The 26,674-nt window shown below is 39.0% G+C and overlaps 6 protein-coding genes and 13 pseudogenes across 7 annotated transcripts; 6 read left to right on the forward strand and 13 right to left on the reverse strand.

Annotated features, from left to right (window-relative positions):
* Positions 1-48: 48 nt before the first annotated feature.
* On the reverse strand, positions 49-843 carry LOC110269363 (sucrose transport protein SUC5 pseudogene; annotated as a pseudogene).
* Positions 844-1,240: 397 nt separating this feature from the next.
* On the reverse strand, positions 1,241-2,020 carry LOC110269364 (sucrose transport protein SUC5 pseudogene; annotated as a pseudogene).
* A 448-nt stretch (positions 2,021-2,468) lies between these two features.
* LOC110269365 (sucrose transport protein SUC5 pseudogene) lies at positions 2,469-3,232 on the reverse strand (annotated as a pseudogene).
* Positions 3,233-3,629: 397 nt separating this feature from the next.
* On the reverse strand, positions 3,630-4,424 carry LOC110269366 (sucrose transport protein SUC5 pseudogene; annotated as a pseudogene).
* A 376-nt stretch (positions 4,425-4,800) lies between these two features.
* LOC148569829 (sucrose transport protein SUC8 pseudogene) lies at positions 4,801-5,582 on the reverse strand (annotated as a pseudogene).
* Positions 5,583-5,994: 412 nt separating this feature from the next.
* On the reverse strand, positions 5,995-6,787 carry LOC148569830 (sucrose transport protein SUC5 pseudogene; annotated as a pseudogene).
* A 424-nt stretch (positions 6,788-7,211) lies between these two features.
* On the reverse strand, positions 7,212-7,943 carry LOC107632485 (sucrose transport protein SUC5 pseudogene; annotated as a pseudogene).
* Positions 7,944-8,527: 584 nt separating this feature from the next.
* LOC107632480 (triacylglycerol lipase SDP1 pseudogene) lies at positions 8,528-9,607 on the forward strand (annotated as a pseudogene).
* A 432-nt stretch (positions 9,608-10,039) lies between these two features.
* Positions 10,040-10,393, reverse strand: LOC148569831 (uncharacterized). Its single transcript, XM_088510192.1, has one exon. The coding sequence runs from the start codon at positions 10,391-10,393 to the stop codon at positions 10,040-10,042; it is 354 nt and encodes a 117-aa protein (XP_088366318.1).
* A 1,389-nt stretch (positions 10,394-11,782) lies between these two features.
* On the forward strand, positions 11,783-12,862 carry LOC148569832 (triacylglycerol lipase SDP1 pseudogene; annotated as a pseudogene).
* A 432-nt stretch (positions 12,863-13,294) lies between these two features.
* LOC148569833 (uncharacterized) lies at positions 13,295-13,648 on the reverse strand. The gene has a single exon (XM_088510219.1). The coding sequence runs from the start codon at positions 13,646-13,648 to the stop codon at positions 13,295-13,297; it is 354 nt and encodes a 117-aa protein (XP_088366345.1).
* Positions 13,649-15,038: 1,390 nt separating this feature from the next.
* On the forward strand, positions 15,039-16,118 carry LOC148569834 (triacylglycerol lipase SDP1 pseudogene; annotated as a pseudogene).
* Positions 16,119-16,552: 434 nt separating this feature from the next.
* Positions 16,553-16,906, reverse strand: LOC148569835 (uncharacterized). The gene has a single exon (XM_088510218.1). The coding sequence runs from the start codon at positions 16,904-16,906 to the stop codon at positions 16,553-16,555; it is 354 nt and encodes a 117-aa protein (XP_088366344.1).
* Positions 16,907-18,299: 1,393 nt separating this feature from the next.
* LOC107632482 (triacylglycerol lipase SDP1 pseudogene) lies at positions 18,300-19,374 on the forward strand (annotated as a pseudogene). Its single transcript, XR_015907643.1, has one exon. The product of XR_015907643.1 is annotated as a triacylglycerol lipase SDP1 pseudogene (transcript).
* Positions 19,375-19,806: 432 nt separating this feature from the next.
* Positions 19,807-20,160, reverse strand: LOC148569836 (uncharacterized). Its single transcript, XM_088510217.1, has one exon. The coding sequence runs from the start codon at positions 20,158-20,160 to the stop codon at positions 19,807-19,809; it is 354 nt and encodes a 117-aa protein (XP_088366343.1).
* A 1,388-nt stretch (positions 20,161-21,548) lies between these two features.
* On the forward strand, positions 21,549-22,628 carry LOC107632484 (triacylglycerol lipase SDP1 pseudogene; annotated as a pseudogene).
* A 433-nt stretch (positions 22,629-23,061) lies between these two features.
* Positions 23,062-23,415, reverse strand: LOC148569837 (uncharacterized). The gene has a single exon (XM_088510214.1). The coding sequence runs from the start codon at positions 23,413-23,415 to the stop codon at positions 23,062-23,064; it is 354 nt and encodes a 117-aa protein (XP_088366340.1).
* A 1,390-nt stretch (positions 23,416-24,805) lies between these two features.
* On the forward strand, positions 24,806-25,884 carry LOC148569838 (triacylglycerol lipase SDP1 pseudogene; annotated as a pseudogene).
* Positions 25,885-26,320: 436 nt separating this feature from the next.
* Positions 26,321-26,674, reverse strand: LOC107632483 (uncharacterized). The gene has a single exon (XM_016336159.2). It carries the CDS (start codon positions 26,672-26,674, stop codon positions 26,321-26,323), a length of 354 nt encoding a protein of 117 aa, XP_016191645.2.

Here is a 26,674-nt window from a genome sequence, read left to right on the forward strand (position 1 = left end):
TTTAGTTCTCACAGAATAATTAAATATACATTTTGTTACCATAATGCATTAATGCTTATCCATGCGTTCTGATTTGCCTTTAATCTCGACGTCTGCCGCCGCCGTTGATTTCTGCAGCGAGAGTGGTTTCACTTTCACGTATATCGCCACTGTCGTGGCTAGGGTTAGCAACAGCGTGATTGAAAGGAAGAAGCAGCTCTTCAGGTGGGCGCAGTATACATCGCCCGCTTTCGTTCTTGTGAACGTGAAGATGTGATGGAGACCGCCCTAGGAACCGAAGGCGTATCCTAGGACGTTTCCCACTACTACGAAGAACGAGAAGCCAGCGTTGGCTGTCCGTATTTTCCATTGGTCTCCGGCAGTGAGGTTGGCGAGGAGTGCCCGACATGGAGCTTGAAGCATGTTGTTCGTAACGTCAAGGATCTAGAACCCGACCACGAATATGGCTATGGCGCGCGGGCGTGCCTTCTTCTCCAGCGAGTCACCAAACATGTGTCCCATGTCAGCAGCGTAGCCTATAAAAAGCACTGCAATGACGACCGCTAAGTTGCCGACAGCAATGAAAGGCCGCCGTCGTCCAAACCGCGATGTGCAGCGGTCACTATAGTAGCCTACTACGGGATGCACGAGCATCCCGCTTATTGGTCCACAAAATAAGATGTAAGCTGCGGAAGCGTGTGGGATACCAAGGAGGTGGATGTAGGGTGTCAGGAAGGATAGTTGTAAAGCCCATCCAAACGAAACACCTACGGCGATAGACGCCACGACGATGATCTGACGTAGAAGACTCGGCTTTGGTGGTAGTGCGGACTGGTTCTCTACGTTGAGAGAAAGGAACTCCATTGTGTGTTTGAAAGAGTTTTAATTCAAGTAGTGTGTGTGTGTTACGTGTGTTTGAAAGTTTCAATTCAAGTAGTGTGTGTGTGTTTGTGAATTGTGTGTTACGGTGTGGAGTTCGGGGGAAGGGGTGTCAAAGTTTTTATAATAGAAGAGGGAGGGAGAAGGGTATGTTAATTAATTTAAGATCCTTTAGACACATTAATTTGAGTTATAAATAACATAAACAATGTTAGATTATTTAAAAAATGATCTACACTTTTATAGAATAATTAGTTAGAAATTAGGAAAATGTTATTTTATTTCTATATTTGACAAAGCCTATTAAATATAGAAATAACAAAATATATTTAGTTTTAGTTCTCACAGAATAATTAAATATACATTTTGTTACCATAATGCATTAATGCTTATCCATGCGTTCTAATTTGCCTTTAATCTCCGTTGATTTCTGCTGCGAGAGTGGTTTCATTTTCACGTATATCGCCACTGCCGTGGCTAGGGTTAGCAACAGCGTGATTGAAAGGAAGAAGCAGCTCTTCAGGTGGGCGCAATATACATCACCCGCTTTCGTTTTTATGAACGTGAAGATGTGATGGAGACCGCTGTAGGAACCGAAGGCGTATCCTAGGACGTTTCCCACTACTACGAAGAACGAGAAGCCAGCGTTGGCTGTCCATATTTTCCATTGGTCTCCGGCAGCGAGGTTGGCGAGGAGTGCCCGACATGGAGCTTGAAGCATGTTGTTCGCAACGTCAAGGATCTAGAACCCGACCACGAAGATGGCTATGGCGCGCGTGCGTGCCTTCTTCTCCAGTGAGTCACCAAACATATGTCCCATGTCAGCAACGTAGCCTATAAGAAGCACTGCAATAGCGACCGCTAAGTTGCTGACAGCAATGAAAGGCCGCCGTCGTCCAAACCGCGATGTGCAGCGGTCACTATAGTAGCCTACTACGGGATGCACGAGCATCCCACTTATTGGTCCGCAAAATAAGATGTAAGCTGCGGAAGCGTGTGGGATACCAAGGAGGTGGACGTAGGGTGTCAGCAAGGATAGCTGTAAAGCCCATCGAAACGGAAAACCTACGACGATAGACGCCACGACGATGATCTGACGTAGAAAACTCGGCTTTGGTGGTAGTGCAGACTGGTTCTCTACGTTGAGAGAAAGGAACTCCATTGTGTGTTTGAAAGAGTTTTAATTCATGTACTGTGTGTGTGCGTTTGTGAATTGTGTGTGACGTATGTTTGAAACTTTCAATTCAAGTAGTGTGTGTGTGTGTGTTTGTGAATTGTATGTTACGGTGTGGAGTTCAGCGGAAGGAGTGTGAGAGTTTTTATAATAGAAGAGGGAGGGAGTAGGGTATGTTAATTAATTTAAGATCCTTTAGACAAATTAATTTGAGTTAAAAATAACATAAACAAGAATATATTATTTAAAAAATGATCTACACTTTTATAGAATTATTAGTTAGAAATTAGGAAAATGTTATTTTATTTCTATATTTGATAAAGCCTATTAAATATAGAAATAACAAAATATATTTAGTTTTAGTTCTCACAGAATAATTAAATATACATTTTGTTACCATAATGCATTAATGTTTATCCATGCGTTCTGATTTGCCTTAAATCTCGGCGTCTGCCGCCGCCGTTGATTTCTGCAGCGAGAGTGGTTTCTCTTTCACGTATACCGCCACTGCCGTGGCTAGGGTTAGCAACAGCGTGATTGAAAGGAAGAAGCAGCTCTTCAGGTGGGCGCAGTATACATCGCCCGCTGTCATTCTTGTGAACGGGAAGATGTGTTGGAGACCGCTGTAGGAACCGGAGGCGTATCCTAGGACGTTTTCCACTCCTACGAAGAACGAGAAGCCAGTGTTGGCTGTCCGTATTTTCCGTTGGACTCCGGCAGCGAGGTTGGCGAGGAGTGCCCGACATGGAGTTTGAAGCATGTTGTTCGCAACGTTAAGGATCTAGAACCCGACTACGAAGATGGCTATGGCGCGCGGATGTGCCTTCTTCTCCAGCGAGTCACCAAACATGTGTCCCATGTCAGCAGCGTAGCCTATAAGAAGCACTGCAATGCTGACCGCTAAGTCACCGACAGCAATGAAAGGCCGCCGTCGTCCAAACCGCGACGTTCAGCGGTCACTATAGTTGCCTACTATGGGATGTACAAGCATCCCACTTATTGGTCCGCAAAATAAGATGTAAGCTGTGGAAGCTTGTGGGATAAAAAGGAGGTGGACGTAGGGTGTCAGCAAGGTTAGCGGTAAAGCCCATCCAAACTGAACACGGTGGCGATAGACGCCACGATGATGATTTGACGTAGAAGACTCGGCTTCGGTGGTAGTGCCGACTGGTTCTTTACGTTGAGAGAAAGGAACTCCATTGTGTGTTTGAAAGAGTTTTAATTCAAGTAGTGTGTGTGTGTTACGTGTGTTTGAAAGTTTCAATTCAAGTAGTGTGTGTGTGTTTGTGAATTGTTTGTTACGGTGTGGAGTTCGGGGGAAGGGGTGTGAAAGTTTTTATAATAGAAGAGGGAGGGAGAAGGGTATGTTAATTAATTTAAGATCCTTTAGACACATTAATTTGAGTTATAAATAACGTAAACAATGTTAGATTATTTAAAAAATGATCTACACTTTTATAGAATAATTAGTTAGAAATTAGGAAAATGTTATTTTATTTCTATATTTGATAAAGCCTATTAAATATAGAAATAAAAAAATATATTTAGTTTTAGTTCTCACAGAATAATTAAATATACATTTTGTTACCATAATGCATTAATGCTTATCCATGCGTTCTGATTTGCCTTTAATCTCGGCGTCTGCCGCCGCCGTTGATTTCTGCAGCGAGAGTGGTTTCACTTTCACGTATATCGCCACTGCCGTGGCTAGGGTTAGCAACAGCGTGATTGAAAGGAAGAAGCAGCTCTTCAGGTGGGCGCAGTATACATCGCCCGCTTTCGTTCTTGTGAACGTGAAGATGTGATGGAGACCGCTGTAGGAACCGAAGGCGTATCCTAGGACGTTTCCCACTACTACGAAGAACGAGAAGCCAGCGTTGGCTGTCCGTATTTTCAATTGGTCTCCGGTAGCGAGGTTGGCGAGGAGTTCCCGACATTGAGCTTGAAGCATGTTGTTCGCAACGTCAAGGATCTAGAACCCGACCACGAAGATGGCTATGGCGCGCGGGCGTGCCTTCTTCTCCAGCGAGTTACCAAACATGTGTCCCATGTCAGCAGCGTAGCCTATAAGAAGCACTGCAATGGCGACCGCTAAGTTGCCGACAGCAATGAAAGGCCGCCGTCGTCCAAACCGCGATGTGCAGCGGTCACTATAGTAGCCTACTACGGGATGCACGAGCATCCCACTTATTGGTCCGCAAAATAAGATGTAAGCTGCGGAAGCGTGTGGGATACCAAGGAGGTGGACATAGGGTGTCAGCAAGGATAGCTGTAAAGCCCATCCAAACTGAAGACCAGCGGCGATAGACGCCACGACGATGATCTGACCTAGAAGACTCGGCTTCGGTGGTAGTGCGGACTGGTTCTCTAAGTTGAGAGAAAGGAACTCCATTATGTGTTTGAAAGAGTTTTAATTCAAGTAGTGTGAGTGTGTTTGTGAATTGTGTGTTACGTGTGTTTGAAAGAGTTTCAATTCAAGTAGTGTGTGTGTGTGTTTATGAAGAGGGTATGGGAGTTTTTATAATAGAAGAGGGTATGTTAATTAATAGAAGATCCTTTAGACAAATTAATTTGAGTTATAAATAACATAAACAAGGTTAGATTATTTAAAAAGTGATCTACACCTTTATAGAATAATTACTTAGAAATTAGGAAAATGATATTTTATTTCTATATTTGATAATGCCTATTAAATATGGAAATAACAAAATATATTTAGTTTTAGTTCTCACAGAATAATTAAATATACATTTTGTTACCATAATGCATTAATGCTTATCCATGTGTTCTGATTTGCCTTTAATCTCGGCGTCCGCCGCCGCCGTTAATTTCTGCAGCGAGAGTGGTTTCCCTTTCACGTATACCTCCGCCGCCGTGGCTAGGGTTAGCAACAGCATGATTGAAAGGAAGAAATAGCTTTTCAGGTGGGCACAGTATACATCGCACGCTTTCGTTCTTGTGAACGGGAAAATGTGATGGAGACCGCTGTAGGAACCAGCGGCGTATCCTAGGAAGTTTTCCAACCCCACAAAGAACGAGAAGCCAGCGTTGGCCGTCCGCATTTTCCGTTGGTCTCCGGCGGCGAGGTCGGCAAGGGATGCCCAGCAAGGAGCTTGAAGCATGTTGTTAGCAACGTCGAGGATCCAGAACCCGACCACGAAGATGGCTATGGCGCGCGAGCGGGCCTTTTTACATGTGTCCCATGTCTGCAGCGTAGCCTACAAGGAGCACTACAATGGCGACCGCTAAGGACCCGGCAGCAATGAAAGGCCCCCGGCGTCCAAACCGCGACGTGCAGCGGTCACTACTATAGTAGTCTACTAGGGGCTGCATGAGCATCCCAGTTATTGGTCTGCAAAATAAGATGTAAGCTGCGAAAGCCTGTGGGATACCAAGGAGATGGACGTAGGGGTGTCTGCAAGGATAGCTGTAAAGCCCATCCAAACTGAACACTGACGGCGATAGACGCCACGACAATGATCTGACGTAGAAGACTCGGCTTCGGTGGTAGCGCGGACTGGTTCTCTACGTTGAGAGAAAGGAACTCCATTGTGTGTTTGAAAGAGTTTTAATTCAAGTACTGCATGTGTGTTTGTGAATTGTGTGTGACGTGTGTTTGAAACTTTCAATTCAAGTTGTGTGTGTGTGTTTGTGAATTGTGTGTTACGGTGTGGAGTTCAGGGGAAGGGGTGTGAGAGTTTTTATAATAGAATAGGGAGGGAGAAGGGTATGTTAATTAATTTAAGATCCTTTAGACAAATTAATTTGAGTTAAAAATAACATAAATAAGGTTAGATTATTTAAAAAATGATCTACACTTTTATAAAATAATTAGTTAGAAATTAGGAAAATATTATTTTATTTCTATATTTGATGAAGCCTATTAAATATAGAAATAACAAAATATATTTAGTTTTAGTTCTCACAGAATAATTAAATATACATTTTGTTTCCATAATGCATTAATGCTTATCCATGCATTCTGATTTGCCTTTAATCTCGGCGTCCGCCGCCGCCGTTGATTTCTGCGGCAAGAGTGGTTTCACTTTCACGTATACCGCCGCCACCGTGGCTTGGGTTAGCAACAGCGTGATTGAATGGAAGAAGCAGCTTTTCAGGTGGGCGCAGTATACATCGCCCGCTTTCGTTTTTGTGAACGGGAAGATGTGATGGATACCGTTGTAGGAACCGGCGGCGTATCCTAGGACATTTCTCACCCCACGAAGGACAAGAAGCCAGCGTTGGCCATCCGCATTTTCCGTTGGTCTCTGGCAGCGAGGTGGGCGAGGAGTGCCCGGCATGGAGCTTCAAGCATGTTGTTCACAACGTCGAGGATCTAAAACCCGACCACAAAGATGGCTATGGCGCTCGCCCAGGCCTTCTTCTCGAGCGCGTCACCAAACACGTGTCCCATGTCAGCAACGTAGCCTATAATGAGCACTGCAATGGCGACCGCTAAGGTGCCGACAGCAATGGAAGGCTACCGGCGTCCAAACCGCGACGTGCAGTGGTCACTATAGTAGCCTACTATAGGCTGCACGAGCATCCCACTTATTGGTCCACTAAATAAGATGTAAGCTACGAAAGCGCGTGGGATACCAAGGAGGTGGACGTAGGGTGTTAGCAAGGATAGTTGTTAAGCCCATCAAACTGAACACCGGCAGCGATAGACGCCACGAGGATGATCTGACGTAGAAGACTCGGCTTCGGTGGTTGTGCGGTCTGGTTCGCTAAGTTGAGAGAAAGGAACCCCATTGTGTGATTTAAAGAGTTTTAATTCAATTAGGGTGTGTGTGTGTGTGATTGTGAATTGTGTGTTACAGTGTGAAGTTCAGGGGAAGGGGCGTGGAAGTTTTTATAATAGAAGAGGGAGGGAGAAGGGTATGTTAATTAATTTAAAATCCTTTAGACAAATTAATTTGAGTTATAAATAACATAAACAAGGTTAGATTATTTAAAAAATGATCTACACTTTTATAGAATAATCAGTTAGAAATTAGGAAAATGTTATTTTATTTATATATTTGATAAAGCCTATTAAATATAGAAATAATAAAATATATTTAGTTTTAGTTCTCACAGAATAATTAAATATACATTTTGTTACCATAATGCATTAATGCTTATCCATGCGTTCTGATTTGCCTTTAATCTCGGCGTCCGCCGCCGCCGTTGATTTCTACAGTGTGAGTGGTTTCTTTTTCACGTATACCGACGCCACCATGGCTAGGGTTAGCAACAGCGTGAATGAAAGGAAGAAGCATCTTTTCAAGTGGGCGCAGTATACATCGCCCGCTTTCGTTCTTGCGAACGGGAAGATGTGATGGAGACCGCTGTAGGAACCGGCGGCGTATCCTAGGAAGTTTCCCACTCCCACGAAGAACGAGAAGCCAGCGTTGGCCGTCTGCATTTTCCGTTAGTCTCCGGCAGCGAAGTTGGCGAGGAGTTCCCGACATGGAGTTTGAAGCATGTTGTTCACAACGTCGAGGATCTAGAACCCGACCACGAAGATGACTATGGCGCGCGAGCGGACATTCTTCTCAAGCGAGTCACCAAACATGTGTCCCATGTCAGTAGCGTAGCCTATAAAAAGCACTGCAATGGCGACCGCTAAGGTGCCGAGAGCAATGAAAGGCCGCTGTCGTCCAAACCACGACGTGCAGCGGTCACTATAGTAGCCTACTATGGGCTGCACGAGCATCTCACTTATTGGTCCGCAAAATAAGATGTAAGCTGCGGAAGCTTGTGGGATACCAAGGAGGTGGGCGTAGGGTGTCAGCAAGGATAGCTGTAAAGCCCATCCAAACTGAACACCGGCGGCGATAGACGCCACGACGATGATCTGACGTAGAAGATTCGGCTTTGGTGGTAGTGGAGACTGGTTCTCTAAGTTGAGAGAAAGGAACTCCATTGTTTTTTTGAAAGAGTAAGTAGTGTGTGTGTGTGTTACTGTGTTTGAAAGGGTTTAATTCAATTAGTGTATGTGTTTGTGAAGGTTAAGGGGAAGGGGTATGGGAGTTTTATAATAGAACAGGGGAGTATGAAGGTTATGTTAATTAATTTGAGTTATAAATAACATAAACAAGGTTATATTATTTAAGAAGTGATCTACACTTTTATAGAATAATTAGTTAAAAATTAGAAAAATGTTATTTTATTTCTATATTTGATAAAGCCTATTATACTCTAAATATATTGTTTAGGTGTTTATTATGGTGAAATATATTGGTCAAGAATTTAATTTATTTGTAAATTTGGTTATGGCTATTGCTGTAAATTTGGTTATGGCTATTGCTGTAAATTAAAATATTTTGTCCTAGTGACAATACAGTTACTTTTGCATTAGTTTTATGTATCATGGATTAATATTTCTTTCTTAAAATAAATATTTTCCCAAGTCTAAAAACATTGGAACACCCCTGTTTGTAAAACTATCACAGAACTTTCTTTGGAAGGAAAGTTATCAAACTTGAAGTTTAAACTTTAAACAACTTCGCTGCCAAGCTTGCTCATCTTGTGGAGATGGAGGTGAAACATAGATGTAATCAGATACTTGAACTCGGATTTCCTTTAGGTGGAATTGCCAAGCTGTTTGCTCAAGAATGGGAGGGTGATGTAACTGTTGTTATGACTACAACTCTTGCTCAGTACTCGAAAATTATACAGAATCCTTCATATATGGAACTTCAGAAGGCAAACAACCAAGGGAGAAGATGCACCTGGGAGAAGCTTTCGGCCATAAAAGCTAATTGCGGAATTGAGCTTGCTCTTGATGAGTGTGTTGTAATGCTCAATCATATGAGAAGACTCAAACGAAGTGCTGCAAGAGCGGCAGCTGCTGTTTCTTCTCAAGGTCCCGGTTTTCCCCCTGCTGTCAAGTTCTGTGGTGCAAGAAGAATTCCTTCATGGAATGTTATTGCACGAGAAAATTCAACAGGATCCCTTGAAGATCTTATTCTAGGCGCTAACGGTCCCAATGAAACCTCCGGTAAAAATTGGAAGTCCAACCGTAGCGCATATGATGGAAGTGACTGTGAATCTGAATGTAGTGACTCAAATTCTTGGACAAGAACTGGGGGGCCTTTAATGAGAACTACTTCGTCCAATCTGTTCATTGACTTCGTCCAGCACTTAGAAATCGATATTGAACCTAGTACAAGCATGCCGGGTCGTACTACGCCTCACGATTTTCAATATCACAGTCCCAGGGTGACAACACCGGATAGGAGCTCCTCAGAATCCGACCAGAGGGAAAACGGCAACAAGGTTTTCACGAATGGATCTAGCATAATGGTAACTGAAGGCGATCTTTTGCAGCCTGAAAGGATCCATAATGGGATTGTGTTCAATGTTATCAAGAAAGAAGACTTGTCACCTTCAAGTAGGAGTCATGATAGTTTTAGCAATGAAGTCGCCGAGTCTGTCCAAATTTATTGTCCAGGGAAGGAGATGGACACTGCTAGCACAGTTTCTGATTCCGAAAATGGCGACAATGAAACAATTACCCTAGACAACAACTCCGAAGTTGATTCCAGTGCCGATTTGGGTAAGGATAAAACCGTTGCTGACCGTTAACTCTTGGAAATTTTCCCTGGTGACTTCAATACTTCGATGCTATTGAACGTAGATTGTTAATAGCATGAAATTTGGTCTTGCCAAGGAAAATATTTACTTACCCTTATAAGTTATGTGTTCTTAGTGTAGATCATTACTCCCACTTATGAAAATATCTTCACGCCAAAGATTTGTCTACTGTTGTATTTTGACGGGTATATGTATAGCTGTTAATCAAGGTTACTCAGGAATGCAGCGAAAGTAAAATGGGGTTTCTTTATCGTCCAAAAAAAAAAACTTTAAACAATTTCTAAAAATATCAATGTAATCAGTTGCTTAGAGAAGAAACATGAAATGTCTCAAGTCCCAGCCACCATTATGGTAAAGAAAGTGATATTGAGGCCCAAAAGACCAGTCTACTTGGCCTTGGGCAAGGAATATTAAAACTGTAGGCTACTTGGAAGGCGTTTCAGAAGATGTAGAACCCTTTTCAACCACTTTGGTAGAAGTAGAAATAGCATATTCTTCAGTTTCAACAAGCTTTCGTAGTTTCTCTTGAAGATTCTTTACTCTGTCTTCGGTTTTTCGAAGCTTTTTCCATCTATATGCAGTCCATAGACCAAAGCCACCATATACAACAATATAGGAAGCCCATACATAAGGGTAGGTTTCTGCATTCTCTTTGATTTTGAGATATTGTTTCTGCAATGAATCTATCAAGTTCACAGTAGAAGAGGCACTTGCTACTTGATCCTCAGTATTCTGGACCGGTGTGGCAGAACTAGTTGCTTGTGGCTGATTTACCATACTCTCTGACTGTAATATTCAGTTATCAATAATCTAATAGTTGCATAACCAATGACCCTTTTACAATCGAGCCCTATACAATAACATCAAAGCATAAACATACAACATGAGAAAAGATTTATTGTGCTGCTAATCAAGAGTCAACAGTCTTGTAAAGGAGAAACTGTAATGAGTATAGGTATTGCAACACTTAGTTTGGAATTTGTAAAATTTCTTAGGACTCTCCTCCCCGATTACATCTCTTCTATCTTATTTATCTCTCTTTTCTCTACCAAATTTCCTCAATATGATTCTACTTTCACTATAATCCTCTAATCCTACTACTCGTAAAATCAATCTCATTACAGAAAAATATTTTCCTTTTTTCAAAATATAAAATTATCAATGATCAATAATATAACTTAGAAACAAAATTACAAAACAATATAACATGGCTACAAAACCAAGTCAAGAACAACTAAACCGACATAAAATATTAATGAGTATAAAGTGAAACTTTAACCAGATGCATTCTCATAATATGGCTGCCATAATCTAAACTGAACTCACAATTAGCATTTTTGTTTTCTCAAATTTGAAACTTTTCAACCATAAAACCAAGGGAAACAGCCATACAAACATTAAAACAAAAATTTTTAATGCATTTAATTCATTTGAAAAACAAAAACTTTCCCCTTTCATTAACTTAACCAATGCCTTTTGCCTTAGGAGTGAGGACACTTTTTTACCTATTTTTTTTTTCAATATTGTGATGGGATAGAATTTAAACTTAAAGTTTTATGCGCTTAGTGACAATATAGTAACTTTGCATTAGTTTTAGATAAACTATTTTTTTTTCTTGTTTTTCAGATACAGGTCCAGGTGCTCAGAAGTGAGTTATGGATCGTCTGAGAGACGGCGAAGATCCTTATTTCCTCTACTTTGTGTTTTGATTAGAATCTCTCTACCTTTGTTTTGGAAAGTTTATATTATATTGAACTCTTTGAATTTGCCTATAGAGGCTCTCATGTTTCCTTCGGGAGAGATTAGGATATACTGTTGTCAACTAATTTCATAATGTACCCTAGCCGACCTAAACTTCGCGGGTCGCGACTAGTGGCTATTTAGTGACGAAATATATTGGTCAAGAATTTAATTTATTTGTAAATTTGGTTATGGCTATTGCTGTAAATTTGGTTATGGCTATTGCTGTAAATTAAAATATTTTGTCCTAGTGACAATACAGTTACTTTTGCATTAGTTTTATGTATCATGGATTAATATTTCTTTCTTAAAATAAATATTTTCCCAAGTCTAAAAATATTGGAACACCCCTGTTTGTAAAACTATCACAGAACTTTCTTTGGAAGGAAAGTTATCAAACTTGAAGTTTAAACTTTAAACAACTTCGCTGCCAAGCTTGCTCATCTTGTGGAGATGGAGGTGAAACATAGATGTAATCAGATACTTGAACTCGGATTTCCTTTAGGTGGAATTGCCAAGCTGTTTGCTCAAGAATGGGAGGGTGATGTAACTGTTGTTATGCCTGCAACTCTTGCTCAGTACTCGAAAATTATACAGAATCCTTCATATATGGAACTTCAGAAGGCAAACAACCAAGGGAGAAGATGCAACTGGGAGAAGCTTTCGGCCATAAAAGCTAATTGCGGAATTGAGCTTGCTCTTGATGAGTGTGTTGTAATGCTCAATCATATGAGAAGACTCAAACGAAGTGCTGCAAGAGCGGCAGCTGCTGTTTCTTCTCAAGGTCCCGGTTTTCCCCCTGCTGTCAAGTTCTGTGGTGCAAGAAGAATTCCTTCATGGAATGTTATTGCACGAGAAAATTCAACAGGATCCCTTGAAGATCTTATTCTAGGCGCTAACGGTCCCAATGAAACCTCCGGTAAAAATTGGAAGTCCAACCGTAGCGCATATGATGGAAGTGACTGTGAATCTGAATGTAGTGACTCAAATTCTTGGACAAGAACTGGGGGGCCTTTAATGAGAACTACTTCGTCCAATCTGTTCATTGACTTCGTCCAGCACTTAGAAATCGATATTGAACCTAGTACAAGCATGCCGGGTCGTACTACGCCTCACGATTTTCAATATCACAGTCCCAGGGTGACAACACCGGATAGGAGCTCCTCAGAATCCGACCAGAGGGAAAACGGCAACAAGGTTTTCACGAATGGATCTAGCATAATGGTAACTGAAGGCGATCTTTTGCAGCCTGAAAGGATCCATAATGGGATTGTGTTCAATGTTATCAAGAAAGAAGACTTGTCACCTTCAAGTAGGAGTCATGATAGTTTTAGCAATGAAGTCGCCGAGTCTGTCCAAATTTATTGTCCAGGGAAGGAGATGGACACTGCTAGCACAGTTTCTGATTCCGAAAATGGCGACAATGAAACAATTACCCTAGACAACAACTCCGAAGTTGATTCCAGTGCCGATTTGGGTAAGGATAAAACCGTTGCTGACCGTTAACTCTTGGCAATTTTCCCTGGTGACTTCAATACTTTGATGCTATTGAACGTAGATTGTTAATACCATGAAATTTGGTCTTGCCAAGGAAAATATTTACTTACCCTTATAAGTTATGTGTTCTTAGTGTAGATCATTACACCCACTTATGAAAATATCTTCACGCCAAAGATTTGTCTACTGTTGTATTTTGACGGGTATATGTATAGCTGTTAATCAAGGTTACTCAGAAATGTAGCGAAAGTAAAATGGGGTTTCTTTATCGTCCAAAAAAAAAAACTTTAAACAATTTCTAAAAATATCAATGTAATCAGTTGCTTAGAGAAGCAACATGAAATGTCTCAAGTCCCAGCCACCATTATGGTAAAGAAAGTGATATTGAGGCCCAAAAGACCAGTCTACTTGGCCTTGGGCAAGGAATATTGAAACTGTAGGCTACTTGGAAGGCGTTTCAGAAGATATAGAACCCTTTTCAACCACTTTGGTAGAAGTAGAAATAGCATATTCTTCAGTTTCAACAAGCTTTCGTAGTTTTTCTTGAAGATTCTTTACTCTGTCTTCGGTTTTTCGAAGCTTTTTCCATCTATATGCAGTCCATAGACCAAAGCCATCATATACAACAATATAGGAAGCCCATACATAAGGGTAGGTTTCTGCATTCTCTTTGATTTTGAGATATTGTTTCTGCAATGAATATATCAAGTTCACAGTAGAAGAGGCACTTGCTACTTGATCCTCAGTATTCTGGACCGGTGTGGCGGAACTAGTTGCTTGTGGCTGATTTACCATACTCTCTGACTGTAATATTCAGTTATCAATAATCTAATAGTTGCATAACCAATGACCCTTTTACAATCGAGCCCTATACAATAACATCAAAGCATAAACATACAACATGAGAAAAGATTTATTGTGCTACTAATCAAGAGTCAACAGTCTTGTAAAGGAGAAACTGTAATGAGTATAGGTATTGCAACACTTAGTTTGGAATTTGTAAAATTTCTTAGGACTCTCCTCCCCGATTACATCTCTTCTATCTTATTTATCTCTCTTTTCTCTACCAAATTTCCTCAATATGATTCTACTTTCACTATAATCCTCTAATCCTACTACTCGTAAAATCAATCTCATTACAGAAAAATATTTTCCTTTTTTCAAAATATAAAATTATCAATGATCAATAATATAACTTAGAAACAAAATTACAAAACAATATAACATGGCTACAAAACCAAGTCAAGAACAACTAAACCGACATAAAATATTAATGAGTATAAAGTGAAACTTTAACCAGATGCATTCTCATAATATGGCTGCCATAATCTAAACTGAACTCACAATTAGCATTTTTGTTTTCTCAAATTTGAAACTTTTCAACCATAAAACCAAGGGAAACAGCCATACAAACATTAAAACAAAAATTTTTAATGCATTTAATTCATTTGAAAAACAAAAACTTTCCCCTTTCATTAACTTAACCAATGCCTTTTGCCTTAGGAGTGAGGACACTTTTTTACCTATTTTTTTTTTTCAATATTGTGATGGGATAGAATTTAAACTTAAAGTTTTATGCGCTTAGTGACAATATAGTAACTTTGCATTAGTTTTAGATAAACTATTTTTTTTTCTTGTTTTTCAGATACAGGTCCAGGTGCTCAGAAGTGAGTTATGGATCGTCTGAGAGACGGCGAAGATCCTTATTTCCTCTACTTTGTGTTTTGATTAGAATCTCTCTACCTTTGTTTTGGAAAGTTTATATTATATTGAACTCTTTGAATTTGCCTATAGAGGCTCTCATGTTTCCTTCGGGAGAGATTAGGATATACTGTTGTCAACTAATTTCATAATGTACCCTAGCCGACCTAAACTTCGCGGGTCGCGACTAGTGGCTATTTAGTGACGAAATATATTGGTCAAGAATTTAATTTATTTGTAAATTTGGTTATGGCTATTGCTGTAAATTTGGTTATGGCTATTGCTGTAAATTAAAATATTTTGTCCTAGTGACAATACAGTTACTTTTGCATTAGTTTTATGTATCATGGATTAATATTTCTTTCTTAAAATAAATATTTTCCCAAGTCTAAAAATATTGGAACACCCCTGTTTGTAAAACTATCACAGAACTTTCTTTGGAAGGAAAGTTATCAAACTTGAAGTTTAAACTTTAAACAACTTCGCTGCCAAGCTTGCTCATCTTGTGGAGATGGAGGTGAAACATAGATGTAATCAGATACTTGAACTCGGATTTCCTTTAGGTGGAATTGCCAAGCTGTTTGCTCAAGAATGGGAGGGTGATGTAACTGTTGTTATGCCTGCAACTCTTGCTCAGTACTCGAAAATTATACAGAATCCTTCATATATGGAACTTCAGAAGGCAAACAACCAAGGGAGAAGATGCAACTGGGAGAAGCTTTCGGCCATAAAAGCTAATTGCGGAATTGAGCTTGCTCTTGATGAGTGTGTTGTAATGCTCAATCATATGAGAAGACTCAAACGAAGTGCTGCAAGAGCGGCAGCTGCTGTTTCTTCTCAAGGTCCCGGTTTTCCCCCTGCTGTCAAGTTCTGTGGTGCAAGAAGAATTCCTTCATGGAATGTTATTGCACGAGAAAATTCAACAGGATCCCTTGAAGATCTTATTCTAGGCGCTAACGGTCCCAATGAAACCTCCGGTAAAAATTGGAAGTCCAACCGTAGCGCATATGATGGAAGTGACTGTGAATCTGAATGTAGTGACTCAAATTCTTGGACAAGAACTGGGGGGCCTTTAATGAGAACTACTTCGTCCAATCTGTTCATTGACTTCGTCCAGCACTTAGAAATCGATATTGAACCTAGTACAAGCATGCCGGGTCGTACTACGCCTCACGATTTTCAATATCACAGTCCCAGGGTGACAACACCGGATAGGAGCTCCTCAGAATCCGACCAGAGGGAAAACGGCAACAAGGTTTTCACGAATGGATCTAGCATAATGGTAACTGAAGGCGATCTTTTGCAGCCTGAAAGGATCCATAATGGGATTGTGTTCAATGTTATCAAGAAAGAAGACTTGTCACCTTCAAGTAGGAGTCATGATAGTTTTAGCAATGAAGTCGCCGAGTCTATCCAAATTTATTGTCCAGGGAAGGAGATGGACACTGCTAGCACAGTTTCTGATTCCGAAAATGGCGACAATGAAACAATTACCCTAGACAACAACTCCGAAGTTGATTCCAGTGCCGATTTGGGTAAGGATAAAACCGTTGCTGACCGTTAACTCTTGGCAATTTTCCCTGGTGAGTTCAATACTTCGATGCTATTGAACGTAGATTGTTAATAGCATGAAATTTGGTCTTGCCAAGGAAAATATTTACTTACCCTTATAAGTTATGTGTTCTTAGTGTAGATCATTACACCCACTTATGAAAATATCTTCACGCCAAAGATTTGTCTACTGTTGTATTTTGACGGGTATATGTATAGCTGTTAATCAAGGTTACTCAGAAATGTAGCGAAAGTAAAATGGGGTTTCTTTATCGTCCAAAAAAAAAAAAACTTTAAACAATTTCTAAAAATATCAATGTAATCAGTTGCTTAGAGAAGCAACATGAAATGTCTCAAGTCCCAGCCACCATTATGGTAAAGAAAGTGATATTGAGGCCCAAAAGACCAGTCTACTTGGCCTTGGGCAAGGAATATTGAAACTGTAGGCTACTTGGAAGGCGTTTCAGAAGATATAGAACCCTTTTCAACCACTTTGGTAGAAGTAGAAATAGCATATTCTTCAGTTTCAACAAGCTTTCGTAGTTTTTCTTGAAGATTCTTTACTCTGTCTTCGGTTTTTCGAAGCTTTTTCCATCTATATGCAGTCCATAGACCAAAGCCATCATATACAACAATATAAGAAGCCCATACATAAGGGTAGGTTTCTGCATTCTCTTTGATTTTGAGATATTGTTTCTGCAATGAATATATCAAGTTCACAGTAGAAGAGGCACTTGCTACTTGATCCTCAGTATTCTGGACCGGTGTGGCGGAACTAGTTGCTTGTGGCTGATTTACCATACTCTCTGACTGTAATATTCAGTTATCAATAATCTAATAGTTGCATAACCAATGACCCTTTTACAATCGAGCCCTATACAATAACATCAAAGCATAAACATACAACATGAGAAAAGATTTATTGTGCTACTAATCAAGAGTCAACAGTCTTGTAAAGGAGAAACTGTAATGAGTATAGGTATTGCAACACTTAGTTTGGAATTTGTAAAATTTCTTAGGACTCTCCTCCCCGATTACATCTCTTCTATCTTATTTATCTCTCTTTTCTCTACCAAATTTCCTCAATATGATTCTACTTTCACTATAATCCTCTAATCCTACTACTCGTAAAATCAATCTCATTACAGAAAAATATTTTCCTTTTTTCAAAATATAAAATTATCAATGATCAATAATATAACTTAGAAACAAAATTACAAAACAATATAACATGGCTACAAAACCAAGTCAAGAACAACTAAACCGACATAAAATATTAATGAGTATAAAGTGAAACTTTAACCAGATGCATTCTCATAATATGGCTGCCATAATCTAAACTGAACTCACAATTAGCATTTTTGTTTTCTCAAATTTGAAACTTTTCAACCATAAAACCAAGGGAAACAGCCATACAAACATTAAAACAAAAATTTTTAATGCATTTAATTCATTTGAAAAACAAAAACTTTCCCCTTTCATTAACTTAACCAATGCCTTTTGCCTTAGGAGTGAGGACACTTTTTTACCTATTTTTTTTTTCAATATTGTGATGGGATAGAATTTAAACTTAAAGTTTTATGCGCTTAGTGACAATATAGTAACTTTGCATTAGTTTTAGATAAACTATTTTTTTTCTTGTTTTTCAGATACAGGTCCAGGTGCTCAGAAGTGAGTTATGGATCGTCTGAGAGACGGCGAAGATCCTTATTTCCTCTACTTTGTGTTTTGATTAGAATCTCTCTACCTTTGTTTTGGAAAGTTTATATTATATTGAACTCTTTGAATTTGCCTATAGAGGCTCTCATGTTTCCTTCGGGAGAGATTAGGATATACTGTTGTCAAATAATTTCATAATGTACCCTAGCTGACCTAAACTTCGCGGGTCGCGACTAGTGGCTATTTAGTGACGAAATATATTGGTCAAGAATTTAATTTATTTGTAAATTTGGTTATGGCTATTGCTGTAAATTTGGTTATGGCTATTGCTGTAAATTAAAATATTTTGTCCTAGTGACAATACAGTTACTTTTGCATTAGTTTTATGTATCATGGATTAATATTTCTTTCTTAAAATAAATATTTTCCCAAGTCTAAAAACATTGGAACACCCCTGTTTGTAAAACTATCACAGAACTTTCTTTGGAAGGAAAGTTATCAAACTTGAAGTTTAAACTTTAAACAACTTCGCTGCCAAGCTTGCTCATCTTGTGGAGATGGAGGTGAAACATAGATGTAATCAGATACTTGAACTCGGATTTCCTTTAGGTGGAATTGCCAAGCTGTTTGCTCAAGAATGGGAGGGTGATGTAACTGTTGTTATGCCTGCAACTCTTGCTCAGTACTCGAAAATTATACAGAATCCTTCATATATGGAACTTCAGAAGGCAAACAACCAAGGGAGAAGATGCACCTGGGAGAAGCTTTCGGCCATAAAAGCTAATTGCGGAATTGAGCTTGCTCTTGATGAGTGTGTTGTAATGCTCAATCATATGAGAAGACTCAAACGAAGTGCTGCAAGAGCGGCAGCTGCTGTTTCTTCTCAAGGTCCCGGTTTTCCCCCTGCTGTCAAGTTCTGTGGTGCAAGAAGAATTCCTTCATGGAATGTTATTGCACGAGAAAATTCAACAGGATCCCTTGAAGATCTTATTCTAGGCGCTAACGGTCCCAATGAAACCTCCGGTAAAAATTGGAAGTCCAACCGTAGCGCATATGATGGAAGTGACTGTGAATCTGAATGTAGTGACTCAAATTCTTGGACAAGAACTGGGGGGCCTTTAATGAGAACTACTTCGTCCAATCTGTTCATTGACTTCGTCCAGCACTTAGAAATCGATATTGAACCTAGTACAAGCATGCCGGGTCGTACTACGCCTCACGATTTTCAATATCATAGTCCCAGGGTGACAACACCGGATAGGAGCTCCTCAGAATCTGACCAGAGGGAAAACGGCAACAAGGTTTTCACGAATGGATCTAGCATAATGGTAACTGAAGGCGATCTTTTGCAGCCTGAAAGGATCCATAATGGGATTGTGTTCAATGTTATCAAGAAAGAAGACTTGTCACCTTCAAGTAGGAGTCATGATAGTTTTAGCAATGAAGTCGCCGAGTCTGTCCAAATTTATTGTCCAGGGAAGGAGATGGACACTGCTAGCACAGTTTCTGATTCCGAAATTGGCGACAATGAAACAATTACCCTAGACAACAACTCCGAAGTTGATTCCAGTGCCGATTTGGGTAAGGATAAAACCGTTGCTGACCGTTAACTCTTGGCAATTTTCCCTGGTGACTTCAATACTTCGATGCTATTGAACGTAGATTGTTAATAGCATGAAATTTGGTCTTGCCAAGGAAAATATTTACTTACCCTTATAAGTTATGTGTTCTTAGTGTAGATCATTACTCCCACTTATGAAAATATCTTCACGCCAAAGATTTGTCTACTGTTGTATTTTGACGGGTATATGTATAGCTGTTAATCAAGGTTACTCAGAAATGCAGCGAAAGTAAAATGGGGTTTCTTTATCGTCCAAAAAAAAAAACTTTAAACAATTTCTAAAAATATCAATGTAATCAGTTGCTTAGAGAAGCAACATGAAATGTCTCAAGTCCCAGCCACCATTATGGTAAAGAAAGTGATATTGAGGCCCAAAAGACCAGTCTACTTGGCCTTGGGCAAGGAATATTGAAACTGTAGGCTACTTGGAAGGCGTTTCAGAAGATGTAGAACCCTTTTCAACCACTTTGGTAGAAGTAGAAATAGCATATTCTTCAGTTTCAACAAGCTTTCTTAGTTTCTCTTGAAGATTCTTTACTCTGTCTTCGGTTTTTCGAAGCTTTTTCCATCTATATGCAGTCCATAGACCAAAGCCATCATATACAACAATATAGGAAGCCCATACATAAGGGTAGGTGTCTGCATTCTCTTTGATTTTGAGATATTGTTTCTGCAATGAATATATCAAGTTCACAGTAGAAGAGGCACTTGCTACTTGATCCTTAGTATTCTGGACCGGTGTGGCGGAACTAGTTGCTTGTGGCTGATTTACCATACTCTCTGACTGTAATATTCAGTTATCAATAATCTAATAGTTGCATAACCAATGACCCTTTTACAATCGAGCCCTATACAATAACATCAAAGCATAAACATACAACATGAGAAAAGATTTATTGTGCTGCTAATCAAGAGTCAACAGTCTTGTAAAGGAGAAACTGTAATGAGTATAGGTATTGCAACACTTAGTTTGGAATTTGTAAAATTTCTTAGGACTCTCCTCCCCGATTACATCTCTTCTATCTTATTTATCTCTCTTTTCTCTACCAAATTTCCTCAATATGATTCTACTTTCACTATAATCCTCTAATCCTACTACTCGTAAAATCAATCTCATTACAGAAAAATATTTTCCTTTTTTCAAAATATAAAATTATCAATGATCAATAATATAACTTAGAAACAAAATTCAAAACAATATAACATGGCTACAAAACCAAGTCAAGAACAACTAAACCGACATAAAATATTAATGAGTATAAAGTGAAACTTTAACCAGATGCATTCTCATAATATGGCTGCCACAATCTAAACTGAACTCACAATTAGCATTTTTGTTTTCTCAAATTTGAAACTTTTCAACCATAAAACCAAGGGAAACAGCCATACAAACATTAAAACAAAATTTTTTAATGCATTTAATTCATTTGAAAAACAAAAACTTTCCCCTTTCATTAACTTAACCAATGCCTTTTGCCTTAGGAGTGAGGACACTTTTTTACCTATTTTTTTTTCAATATTGTGATGGAATAGAATTTAAACTTAAAGTTTTATGCGCTTAGTGACAATACAGTAACTTTGCATTAGTTTTAGATAAACTATTTTTTTTCTCTTGTTTTTCAGATACAGGTCCAGGTGCTCAGAAGTGAGTTATGGATCGTCTGAGAGACGGCGAAGATCCTTATTTCTTCTACTTTGTGTTTTGATTAGAATCTCTCCACCTTTGTTTTGGAAAGTTTATATTATATTGAACTCTTTGAATTTGCCTATAGAGGCTCTCATGTTTCCTTCGGGAGAGATTAGGATATACTGTTGTCAACTAATTTCATAATGTACCCTAGCCGACCTAAACTTCGCGGGTCGCGACTAGTGGCTATTTAGTGACGAAATATATTGGTCAAGAATTTAATTTATTTGTAAATTTGGTTATGGCTATTGCTGTAAATTTGGTTATGGCTATTGCTGTAAATTAAAATATTTTGTCCTAGTGACAATACAGTTACTTTTGCATTAGTTTTATGTATCATGGATTAATATTTCTTTCTTAAAATAAATATTTTCCCAAGTCTAAAAACATTGGAACACCCCTATTTGTAAAACTATCACAGAACTTTCTTTGGAAGGAAAGTTATCAAACTTGAAGTTTAAACTTTAAACAACTTTGCTGCCAAGCTTGCTCATCTTGTGGAGATGGAGGTGAAACATAGATGTAATCAGATACTTGAACTCGGATTTCCTTTAGGTGGAATTGCCAAGCTGTTTGCTCAAGAATGGGAGGGTGATGTAACTGTTGTTATGCCTGCAACTCTTGCTCAGTACTCGAAAATTATACAGAATCCTTCATATATGGAACTTCAGAAGGCAAACAACCAAGGGAGAAGATGCACCTGGGAGAAGCTTTCGGCCATAAAAGCTAATTGCGGAATTGAGCTTGCTCTTGATGAGTGTGTTGTAATGCTCAATCATATGAGAAGACTCAAACGAAGTGCTGTAAGAGCGGCAGCTGCTGTTTCTTCTCAAGGTCCCAGTTTTCCCCCTGCTGTCAAGTTCTGTGGTGCAAGAAGAATTCCTTCATGGAATGTTATTGCACGAGAAAATTCAACAGGATCCCTTGAAGATCTTATTCTAGGCGCTAACGGTCCCAATGAAACCTCCGGTAAAAATTGGAAGTCCAACCGTAGCGCATATGATGGAAGTGACTGTGAATCTGAATGTAGTGACTCAAATTCTTGGACAAGAACTGGGGGGCCTTTAATGAGAACTACTTCGTCCAATCTGTTCATTGACTTCGTCCAGCACTTAGAAATTGATATTGAACCTAGTACAAGCATGCTGGGTCGTACTACGCCTCACGATTTTCAATATCACAGTCCCAGGGTGACAACACCGGATAGGAGCTCCTCAGAATCCGACCAGAGGGAAAACGGCAACAAGGTTTTCACGAATGGATCTAGCATAATGGTAACTGAAGGCGATCTTTTGCAGCCTGAAAGGATCCATAATGGGATTGTGTTCAATGTTATCAAGAAAGAAGACTTGTCACCTTCAAGTAGGAGTCATGATAGTTTTAGCAATGAAGTCGCCGAGTCTGTCCAAATTTATTGTCCAGGGAAGGAGATGGACACTGCTAGCACAGTTTCTGATTCCGAAAATGGCGACAATGAAACAATTACCCTAGACAACAACTCCGAAGTTGATTCCAGTGCCGATTTGGGTAAGGATAAAACCGTTGCTGACCGTTAACTCTTGGCAATTTTCCCTGGTGACTTCAATACTTCGATGCTATTGAACGTAGATTGTTAATAGCATGAAATTTGGTCTTGCCAAGGAAAATATTTACTTACCCTTATAAGTTATGTGTTCTTAGTGTTGATCATTACTCCCACTTATGAAAATATCTTCACGCCAAAGATTTGTCTACTGTTGTATTTTGACGGGTATATGTATAGCTGTTAATCAAGGTTACTCAGAAATGCAGCGAAAGTAAAATGGGGTTTCTTTATCGTCCAAAAAAAAAAAACTTTAAACAATTTCTAAAAATATCAATGTAATCAGTTGCTTAGAGAAGCAACGTGAAATGTCTCAAGTCCCAGCCACCATTATGGTAAAGAAAGTGCTATTGAGGCCCAAAAGACCAGTCTACTTGGCCTTGGGCAAGGAATATTGAAACTGTAGGCTACTTGGAAGGCGTTTCAGAAGATGTAGAACCCTTTTCAACCACTTTGGTAGAAGTAGAAATAGCATATTCTTCAGCTTCAACAAGCTTTCGTAGTTTCTCTTGAAGATTCTTTACTCTGTCTTCGGTTTTTCGAAGCTTTTTCCATCTATATGCAGTCCATAGACCAAAGCCACCATATACAACAATATAGGAAGCCCATACATAAGGGTAGGTTTCTGCATTCTCTTTGATTTTGAAATATTGTTTCTGCAATGAATCTATCAAGTTCACAGTAGAAGAGGCACTTGCTACTTGATCCTCAGTATTCTGGACCGGTGTGGCGGAACTAGTTGCTTGTGGCTGATTTACCATACTCTCTGACTGTAATATTCAGTTATCAATAATCTAATAGTTGTATAACCAATGACCCTTTTACAATCGAGCCCTATACAATAACATCAAAGCATAAACATATAACATGAGAAAAGATTTATTGTGCTGCTAATCAAGAGTCAACAGTCTTGTAAAGGAGAAACTGTAATGAGTATAGGTATTGCAACACTTAGTTTGGAATTTGTAAAATTTCTTAGGACTCTCCTCCCCGATTACATCTCTTCTATCTTATTTATCTCTCTTTTCTCTACCAAATTTCCTCAATATGATTCTACTTTCACTATAATCCTCTAATCCTACTACTCGTAAAATCAATCTCATTACAGAAAAATATTTTCCTTTTTTCAAAATATAAAATTATCAATGATCAATAATATAACTTAGAAACAAAATTACAAAACAATATAACATGGCTACAAAACCAAGTCAAGAACAACTAAACCGACATAAAATATTATTGAGTATAAAGTGAAACTTTAACCAGATGCATTCTCATAATATGGCTGCCACAATCTAAACTGAACTCACAATTAGCATTTTTGTTTTCTCAAATTTGAAACTTTTCAACCATAAAACCAAGGGAAACAGCCATACAAACATTAAAACAAAAATTTTTAATGCATTTAATTCATTTGAAAAACAAAAACTTTCCCCTTTCATTAACTTAACCAATGCCTTTTGCCTTAGGAGTGAGGACACTTTTTTACCTATTTTTTTTTCAATATTGTGATGGAATAGAATTTAAACTTAAATTTTTATGCGCTTAGTGACAACACAGTAACTTTGCATTAGTTTTAGATAAACTATTTTTTTTTCTCTTGTTTTTCAGATACAGGTCCAGGTGCTCAGAAGTGAGTTATGGATCGTCTGAGAGACGGCGAAGATCCTTATTTCCTCTACTTTGTGTTTTGATTAGAATCTCTCCACCTGTGTTTTGGAAAGTTTATATTATATTGAACTCTTTGAATTTGCCTATAGAGGCTCTCATGTTTCCTTCGGGAGAGATTAGGATATACTGTTGTCAAATAATTTCATAATGTACCCTAGCTGACCTAAACTTCGCGGGTCGCGACTAGTGGCTATTTAGTGACGAAATATATTGGTCAAGAATTTAATTTATTTGTAAATTTGGTTATGGCTATTGCTGTAAATTTGGTTATGGCTATTGCTGTAAATTAAAATATTTTGTCCTAGTGACAATACAGTTACTTTTGCATTAGTTTTATGTATCATGGATTAATATTTCTTTCTTAAAATAAATATTTTCCCAAGTCTAAAAACATTGGAACACCCCTGTTTGTAAAACTATCACAGAACTTTCTTTGGAAGGAAAGTTATCAAACTTGAAGTTTAAACTTTAAACAACTTCGCTGCCAAGCTTGCTCATCTTGTGGAGATGGAGGTGAAACATAGATGTAATCAGATACTTGAACTCGGATTTCCTTTAGGTGGAATTGCCAAGCTGTTTGCTCAAGAATGGGAGGGTGATGTAACTGTTGTTATGCCTGCAACTCTTGCTCAGTACTCGAAAATTATACAGAATCCTTCATATATGGAACTTCAGAAGGCAAACAACCAAGGGAGAAGATGCACCTGGGAGAAGCTTTCGGCCATAAAAGCTAATTGCGGAATTGAGCTTGCTCTTGATGAGTGTGTTGTAATGCTCAATCATATGAGAAGACTCAAACAAAGTGCTGCAAGAGCGGCAGCTGCTGTTTCTTCTCAAGGTCCCGGTTTTCCCCTGCTGTCAAGTTCTGTGGTGCAAGAAGAATTCCTTCATGGAATGTTATTGCACGAGAAAATTCAACAGGATCCCTTGAAGATCTTATTCTAGGCGCTAACGGTCCCAATGAAACCTCCGGTAAAAATTGGAAGTCCAACCGTAGCGCATATTATGGAAGTGACTGTGAATCTGAATGTAGTGACTCAAATTCTTGGACAAGAACTGGGGGGCCTTTAATGAGAACTACTTCGTCCAATCTGTTCATTGACTTCGTCCAGCACTTAGAAATCGATATTGAACCTAGTACAAGCATGCCGGGTCGTACTACGCCTCACAATTTTCAATATCACAGTCCCAGGGTGACAACACCGGATAGGAGCTCCTCAGAATCCGACCAGAGGGAAAACGGCAACAAGGTTTTCACGAATGGATCTAGCATAATGGTAACTGAAGGCGATCTTTTGCAGCCTGAAAGGATCCATAATGGGATTGTGTTCAATGTTATCAAGAAAGAAGACTTGTCACCTTCAAGTAGGAGTCATGATAGTTTTAGCAATGAAGTCGCCGAGTCTGTCCAAATTTATTGTCCAGGGAAGGAGATGGACACTGCTAGCACAGTTTCTGATTCCGAAAATGGCGACAATGAAACAATTACCCTAGACAACAACTCCGAAGTTGATTCCAGTGCCGATTTGGGTAAGGATAAAACCGTTGCTGACCGTTAACTCTTGGCAATTTTCCCTGGTGACTTCAATACTTCGATGCTATTGAACGTAGATTGTTAATAGCATGAAATTTGGTCTTGCCAAGGAAAATATTTACTTACCCTTATAAGTTATGTGTTCTTAGTGTAGATCATTACTCCCACTTATGAAAATATCTTCACGCCAAAGATTTGTCTACTGTTGTATTTTGACGGGTATATGTATAGCTGTTAATCAAGGTTACTCAGAAATGCAGCGAAAGTAAAATGGGGTTTCTTTATCGTCCAAAAAAAAAAAAAAACTTTAAACAATTTCTAAAAATATTAATGTAATCAGTTGCTTAGAGAAGCAACGTGAAATGTCTCAAGTCCCAGCCACCATTATGGTAAAGAAAGTGATATTGAGGCCCAAAAGACCAGTCTACTTGGCCTTGGGCAAGGAATATTGAAACTGTAGGCTACTTGGAAGGCGTTTCAGAAGATGGAGAACCCTTTTCAACCACTTTGGTAGAAGTAGAAATAGCATATTCTTCAGCTTCAACAAGCTTTCGTAGTTTCTCTTGAAGATTCTTTACTCTGTCTTCGGTTTTTCGAAGCTTTTTCCATCTATATGCAGTCCATAGACCAAAGCCACCATATACAACAATATAGGAAGCCCATACATAAGGGTAGGTTTCTGCATTCTCTTTGATTTTGAGATATTGTTTCTGCAATGAATCTATCAAGTTCACAGTAGAAGAGGCACTTGCTACTTGATCCTCAGTATTCTGGACCGGTGTGGCGGAACTAGTTGCTTGTGGCTGATTTACCAT

This window comes from Arachis ipaensis, chromosome B3 (genome assembly GCF_059453495.1).
Source record: "Arachis ipaensis isolate K30076 ecotype BB chromosome B3, ASM5945349v1, whole genome shotgun sequence".
Lineage (NCBI taxonomy): Eukaryota > Viridiplantae > Streptophyta > Magnoliopsida > Fabales > Fabaceae > Arachis > Arachis ipaensis.